This window comes from Micropterus dolomieu, linkage group LG01, assembly GCF_021292245.1.
Source record: "Micropterus dolomieu isolate WLL.071019.BEF.003 ecotype Adirondacks linkage group LG01, ASM2129224v1, whole genome shotgun sequence".
NCBI lineage: Eukaryota > Metazoa > Chordata > Actinopteri > Centrarchiformes > Centrarchidae > Micropterus > Micropterus dolomieu.
The window spans coordinates 253873-261947 of record NC_060150.1 but is presented as its reverse complement, the minus strand read 5'-3'; the positions used below and the strand labels follow the sequence as shown (position 1 = coordinate 261947).

General features: G+C 41.4%; 3 protein-coding genes across 3 annotated transcripts in view; 2 read left to right on the top strand and 1 right to left on the bottom strand.

Moving 5' to 3' along the window:
- LOC123971238 (NLR family CARD domain-containing protein 3-like) overlaps positions 1-8075 on the bottom strand; it is a 427855-nt gene that overhangs the window by 213808 nt on the left and 205972 nt on the right. The gene's annotated exons all lie outside the window — the stretch shown is intronic.
- Positions 1-8075, top strand: part of LOC123971220 (NACHT, LRR and PYD domains-containing protein 12-like) — a 524333-nt gene that overhangs the window by 447319 nt on the left and 68939 nt on the right. The window lies entirely within an intron of this gene.
- Positions 1-8075, top strand: part of LOC123972092 (stonustoxin subunit alpha-like) — a 31032-nt gene that overhangs the window by 16639 nt on the left and 6318 nt on the right. The window contains exon 6 of the mRNA XM_046051328.1: positions 5155-5262. Coding sequence (XP_045907284.1) covers positions 5155-5262 — 108 coding nt within the window. The remainder of the gene's footprint in view (positions 1-5154; positions 5263-8075) is intronic.

Sequence of the window (8075 nt, the reverse complement as noted above, 5' to 3'; positions counted from 1 at the left end):
GAGACTGGAACATTTCATTGGCATTAAAGGAACCGCTCTAAGCTGGTTTAAGTCCTATTTATCAGATCGATTTCAGTTTGTACATGTTAACGATGAGTCCTCCATGCATGCCAAAGTTAGTCATGGAGTTCCTCAAGGATCTGTCCTCGGACCAATTCTCTTCACCTTATATATGCTTCCTTTAGGCAATATTATCAGGAAATATTCCATAAGCTTTCATTGTTATGCAGATGATACTCAGTTATATCTATCGATCAAACCAGATGAAACTCATCAGTTAGCTAAACTTCAAATGTGCCTTCAGGATGTTAAAACCTGAAAGACCTGTAATTTTCTAATGTTAAACTCAGATAAAACCGAAGTTATTGTTCTGGGGCCTAAGCACTTCCGTGACGCATTATCTAAAGATATAGTTTCCCTTGATGGCATCGCCCTGGCCTCCAGCACCACTGTGAGGAATCTTGGAGTTATCTTTGATCAGGACATGTCGTTTAAGTCTCACATTAAGCAAATTTTAAGGACCGCCTTTTTTCACCTACGTAATATTGCGAAAATCAGGAACATCCTGTCTAAAAATGATGCAGAAAAACTAGTCCATGCATTTGTTACTTCTAGGCTGGATTACTGCAATTCCTTATTATCAGGCTGCTCGAAAAAGTCCATTAAGACTCTTCAGCTGATCCAGAATGCTGCAGCTCGTGTTCTGACAGGAACCAGGAAAAGAGATCATATTTCTCCTGTTTTAGCTTCTTTGCATTGGCTTCCAGTAAAATCCAGAATAGAATTTAAAATCATTCTTCTTGCCTACAAAGATCTCACGCACTTGTAGCACGTCCGGGTGTGAGCCAGCCGATTTGCACATTCTGGAGCTCTGCCGGTGCGGCTGTGAATTTGTTACGCGGTTCAGACGCCGCATGAAGGTGTTATATGTCACTTCCTGTGTCCCCTATGTGGAGCTACATAGCACTTGCCGCTATGAATATAAATCGGCATTGGCGTGTAGATGTCTGTGGGGTGGGAGAGTTATCAAGCACGTAAAGTTTGGTTCAGATGTGAGCATGTACACTGAAGTTACAACAACTTCCTGTGTCATGGCGAAGAGTTGATCTTTGACGCCACGCCACAGATAGCACAACTTTTCATCTTCAATGCCTTTAGAAGGCACAGCAGAAATTTGAAGTCGGTCGGACTAAATCCCTAGGAGGAGTTCGTTAAAGTACGGAGTGTGTAAATCATCCAAAATTTACTGTAAAATTCAAAATGGCCAACTTCCTGTTGATTTTAGGCCATCGCTCCAAGAGGCTTTTTGGTACGTCTGGACATGATACACGTACCACAGAAAATTCGTACATGTAGGTGAAACATGCGGCGGGGGCTGCTTCGTTAAAGGTCAATTCCTGTTGCCAGCAGGTGGCGCTATGACTGTGGGTGAATGTCGGCATGTACATGTGTTCAGGGCGGGACTCTCATCCTACATGTACAGTTTGGTGCAGATGTGAGCATGTACACTGAAGTTACAACAACTTCCTGTGTCATGGCGAATCATCAACGCCACAGACACGCCCATTGACGAAAACTCGCAAATAGCACAAATTTTCATCTTCAATGCCTTTAGAAGGCACAGCAGAAATTTGACGTCGATCCGACTAAATCCCTAGGAGGAGTTCGTTAAAGTACAAAGTGTGTAAATCATCCAAAAATGGCCGTAAAATTCAAAATGGCCAACTTCCGGTTGAGTTTAGGGTATGGGTTCTTGAGGCTTTTTTGTGCGTCTTGATATGATACATGTCCCCAGAAAATTTCGTGCATGTAGGTTGAACGTGAACGAGGGGCTAATTTTTTCAGTCGAGTCATTTTGCCACGCCCATGCGTGAAACCCATAAAATACGAAATTTTTCACCAGTCCTGACATGTGTGCAAAGTTTGGTGAGTTTTCGAGTATGCTCAGGTCCCCAAAATGGAGCTTACTTTGCAGAAAAAAAAAAAAAAAATATATATATATATATATATATATATATATATATATAGTGAACAACGGTGTGGATTTGTGCATTTTACTTTGAATAAATTTGGAGCTACTCTAAATTCCTTTCTCCTCCCCAGAGAAGAAGGGGAGGGGTCAAAGTTGCTTTCTCTAAGTGCTAGCCCAACCATAAAACTGGCACCTTTTTGATTCCGAAGCTGATAACGCGGGGCCTGACTGTTAAACTGACAAAGGGACACGAACCAGCCATTGGCATCTCCCTGAACAGCCTATCAAAACTGGCCCCCCCACACATGTTTCTGTGGCAACTGACCTTATTCTTTGTTTTATTACCACATCTAAGGGATACTCTTTGTGTCACCCAAGTGTGACATAATCCAGGACAGCCGAACTTTCAATGTAAAAGGGACTGCAGTCTCCAAAGACTCAAAGCATTTAATTGAGTTTAATTAAATCTTTAGTTACCTGATTATGTTTGCCTCTATTTGAGTAGTTATGTTAACTGTTGTTGCTATCTGTTGTTGATATTAGTTCTGAAAAGAAGTTACTTGTGCAGTGTTTTTATTTTCAGCAAGACACTCCTTCATCTAATGTAATCAATGCTTGTTCATAATACTTTCCTACAAAATTCCTTTAGAAATGATGACAAAGGAATGTTTTACGATACTCTTAATCGCCAGCTTGAATTTAAGGATGAATCAACAATATTTCCAGTTCCTAAGGATCTTTGATTTAATCCAAGCTTTCCCCATGTAACCTGAGCTCCCCCAAGTGGACGAAATAAGTATTACATGCCCTCGTTGGAAATGCCGTTAAATGTATAAATATCCTGACCAATAATGGGACAATTGTTTCCTGTTACCAAATGCCTAGAACAGTACAACCGTCTGACCATTGAGGTTCGATTGTGGAAAATATTTGATTATAATACGTGCAAATAGATTTATTTTAGACATTAAGTTTAGAAAGGCAGTCCCATGGGAAACCTGAGACGCCCCCTGGGGAACCACGCCCCAGGCAACAAAAGAGCGACACGCAATCTCGCGCTTCTCTTCTCTTTGCTATTGGCTCTCTTCCACTCTGCTCGCCAGACGCTTCGGCATGCGTTCGGCGTGCCTCGCCAGGCAACGCCCAGACTCGGCCAGCGAAACAGGCCTTTTGTTCGCCTGAAGCTACACGCCTGAAGTGCCGCGACATCGATCTGCCTTCAGTTTGTTTTATTTTCTTTATTTCTTTTGTTTGTTAAAGTTATCAGTCCATTAAGTTACACTGGACTAATTCAGGAACGACCAAGTTCCATTTTAAGCTTTTTTCGTCGAGCCAACTTCACCGAGGTCAGACCAAGCCACGTGGTCTCGCCAGCTACAACGAAGGAAACCTGAAAACAGCCGAATTGCCAGACGGAGGACACGGAGAACCCCGGAGAATCCCTAGCAAAAAGCCAGGATCAGCAGCTAGCGTGGGACCCGTCCAACAGGCCAAAAGCAGGCTGTCGACAAGCAGTAAGACTTAACACACGTTCTGTGATCAGATATTCCCCTCTTAACTCCTAAAATCACAGCATTAGTTTACTTTCATTAGCTCTTCTGTGCCGTATTATTCAAATGCTTCCCACAATCGTTTATGTTTAAATTCTGGTAATGTTTATGTTCCCTGTATCCAACCATCTTTTTATCACCTTAGTTAGAGAATAAATTCACTGTAATATAATCAAGAGCTGTGTGTGTTGCCTATTTCTAGTTCCTGCCAAGAGAATTGACCCTTTAGATATGAGACTGACTGACTGATTTAAGATAATTGAGCGATTATTAACTAACTGATCACTAGTAATAATTGTATAATTATTTAAAACTACCTAGAGGTCCGGAGACTCTAGGATTATAACAACTCCGGTGGTGCCCTGAAACGAGGAATAAAATAAAATTAAATAAAATGATTTTATAAATCTTAAAAATTCATAATTGGGTATCAATTTTCATAAATTTATTAAAATGCATAACCAAAATTTTTAGGTCTGCTACATATATATATAATCTTTACAAATTCAATAGGGACCTCACATGGTCGTGCTCAGGCCCTAATAATAAAAGTAATAGTGAAACAAGCTAGCTAGCTACAGACTAGTGTTAGCCTACATTTCAGCAACATTTAATCAGTGCAGGGAAACGTTTAGCAAGATATTCATATTAAATCATTGTCCCCGCCCCTTTTAGCAGACTAACAGATGAGTCAGCAGCAGCCCAGTCTGCCCATAACTGTAGCCTCCCTGTCCCAGTGAAGAAGGGGAGCAGCATGGTGTTACTGACAGTTAGCATCATTCCAGGGAGGATTTCTGGCTCTCTGGCTCTTTTTATCATAACAAAATGTTTATTAATGACAGAAATTCAAACACAAATTATTTTCTTACATAATGACTATTATGAAATTAAAAAAAAATAAAAAATCTCTGCTGTTTTAAAAGTTGGGCAGATTAGTGAGGATACATATGACCGCATGGTTAAAAGCCGTTGGCGTCAGTTTGTAACGTACTGGGGAGCCCCTTAGCCTCACAGTTCAAAGCACTGGGGGAAGCCCTGTAGCGTCAGTTTTAGACAGTAAAGGCAGGTATATGATATTTAACAGAAAAGACTGAGTAAGGAGGTGGTTGGGGTGGATGGAGGGTCAGAAATCAGGCTTTCAACCCAGAGACCGGTGTTTGTTTCTTGTGTGAAACAGATAGTCAACATTAAATGTTTTTTAATTAAGTGACGTATGATGGGTAAGTTGTGCAAGTTACTTAACTTTAGCAAGTTAACTGACACATGTAACGTATTTATTTTAACCCAAACCATGATCTTTTCCTAACCCTCACCAATTATTCTTGTTGTCTAAATTTGAAAATGGTGATGTATCGCAATGTTGTTTATTTTTGCTAAGTTGACCGTGGCTTAGAACGATATTATAACTTTACTAAGCGTCCATACGTGACCAGTTGGGACTGAGAACACGTTGAAATTCAACTGTGGTGTTCTGTCAGGAGAAGCAGTGACTTAATGAAAAGTTTGTAAGAAAAAGTATAAATAGGCTAGGCTAATTTACTCCCCATCGCATTTCAAAATAGCCTCACTATAGTACTGTATCACCAAAATAACAAATGTTATTTGTCTCCTTGTTTATTATTTCCTCTCCAGAGTGAGTGTCAGTAACCTCTCAGAGAGAAGCTGTGAAGCTCTGTCCTCTTCTCTGAGAGAGCTGGACCCGAGTAGCAACAACCAGCAGAAGGTAGAAGAAGGTCGAAGGTATGTCATATTACAACGGGGTTAAGAGACATGTGCTTTCTGACTTCCTTCTGCTACAAAGCAGATAATATACACTATACATAATCAATCATAGAAAGGCAAACAGAAATACACTATAGTTAATGGAGATGTGCTGGGGATGAATTTGAGTTTATCAGCATGGGGAGATAGCTGTTAAACTACACAGGATAGAAAGGAGGAAAATTAAATGAGAATAAAAACAATAAAATAAACAGGCAACTCGGATATATTTTACGATTTTCCTCAGGTAGGTCGTTCCAGAGCCTCGGGGCCCTGACAACAATAGCTCTGTCACCTTTAGTTCTTATTCTGGACACAGGGAGAGACAAAAGACCCGAAAGACCTCAAAATACGCAGAGGTTCATCAGGAGTTAAATGTCCAATACACAGTCAAGCCTGAAATGATTCATACCCCTGGCAAATTCTGACTTAGTTACTTTTATTCAACCAGCAAGTTGTTTCTTGATTAGAAATGACTCAGGCGTCTCCCAGAAGAAAATAAGACGATGTACAAGAGGCATCATTGTGGAAAAAATTATTACTCACCTTTTAATTACATTTGAACAAAAAGTGGCATGTCCAAGATTATTCATAGCCTTTGTAAACTGTCACGGTCTGTGGGAAAATCCAAAGATCTATGCCAATCAAAATAGTCCAAACTGTTCTAAAGCATCCTAATCACCCTGAGTCACTGGGAACAGCTGTCTTAATCAACTCCAAGGATCACCACCAGGGCCATCCTGATGAATCTGGGCTCTGCTGGTGGCAACATCTCAAGGCCGACAGTCCAACGGACACTGCACACCGCTGGGTTCAACGGACGCAGACCAAGGAGGACACCACTTCTCCAGATAAAGCACACAAAAGCCCGCTTGGCCTTTGCAAATGCTCATCTGGACAAAGAAGACGACTTCTGGTCTTCTGTTTTATGGTCAGATGAAAAATTGAATTGTTTGGCCACAATGATGTAGCCTTCGTTTGGCGTAAACAAGGAGAAGCCTTCAGCTCTAAGAACACCATCCCCACTGTCACACATGGTGCGGTCAGAACAACCTGGAGCTTAACACGATTAAAACTGTGGAGATGACCGTGGACTTCAGGAGGAGCCCAGCCACTCTGCCCCCCATCACCATACTCAACAGCCCTGTGTCTGCTGTGGAATCCTTCAGGTTTCTGGGATCCACTATATCCCAGTTCCTGAAGTGGGAGCCCAACACTGACACCATCATCAAGAAGGCCCAGTACTTCCTGCGCAGGCTCAGGAAGCTCAACCTGCCTAAGGAGCTGCTGATCCACTTCTACACAGCCATCATCCAGTATCAAAAAACAAGACCCACCCACTTTTTTATTTGGACCAATGATATTGGAACAGATCACTTTTACTGTCTGTTCACGTGTCAGAGCGCCGTCAGTCAAATCCATTCCACTTGAGGAATAACAATAAATTAAACTCCGTTCCTGTTGTAGCTACACCCTTGACTTCCACCCTGCTGCTTCCTCAAATCCATTCCAATCAGCTCATTGGCGACTCGTCACATGATACGCTCCATAGCATGTGGTCATAGTAGTGGAGCCACGCTCTCACACTCAACAGGGCAACTGGCCGATGAAACGTGATCATTATACAGACGTTTCAGCAGCTCTGAATCAAAACAAAGAAAACCACACAGCCAAAGGACGCAGCTCTCCACAAAATAAGCATATTATTGCACACTGTCTGTGACATTTTCGATATGATATTGTGCAACTTGATTATTATTTTTTTTTTTTTAAACATTGCATTTACTTTCAATAGTTTTCAATAGTCATGTTATCCTTAGTACTGTCCTTGAGGTACGACAGAGTCAAACAGCGTCCATGTAACCATAGTGCTCCAATGTTCATGGTTACTCTGTCAGGCACAATAACGTAACAATACCCATCTCCTCCTCCTCCTCCAGAGTAGCAGTGTATGTGGACTGTCCTGCTGGCTCTCTGTCCTTCTTCAGAGTCTCCTCTGACACACTGATCCACATCCACACCTTCAACACCACATTCACTGAACCTCTTTATCCTGGCTTCAGAGTCTCCTCTGACACACTGATCCACCTCCACACCTTCAACACCACATTCACTGAACCTCTTTATCCTGGCTTTGGGTTCTGGCCTGGTTCCTCAGTGTCTCTGTGTTCTGTGTAGGAGGGAGAGCCAGACTTGAACCCCGTCCAACATCTCTGACTGTGAGCCAGACCTGATCACCAGCATCCGTGTTGGACCTCCAACATGTTTTAAAGGGTTTTAAGCGTCAAAAGTGGTTTAATGTTTGTCGCTGGTTAAGTGCTTTTAAGGTGGTATTTAAGTTTAAGACAGTTATGTATTTTCTAAGGTGGTATTAGTATGTTTGATATGTTTTTAAGGTGGTATTAGTTTGTTTAAGACAGTTACATGGTTTTAAGGTGGTATTAGTATGTTTAACAGAGTTATATAGTTTTTGAAGGTGGTCCAGTCCTGTGGTCTTGTGATTTTTAAGGTGGTATAAGTTTAAAATGGAACAAAATGGATGAATGTAAATCAAGATTAGACAGATGGTTAAATACAGATCTTTCTCTGTTTAATCGCATTTATAACCAAAACCAAAAGCCTTTCCAGGTGTATTTACCCAGCCTGCTCTCTGTCTATCCCCAACAAAGCTACCAAAACCATCAAGACATTAAACTTTGATTACATCTGGAAAAGATGTACCATTATCTGACTGTAGTGATATAGATGATGTAGATGGTGGGCTACAAGCCACAGACTTTGACTGTATAAAT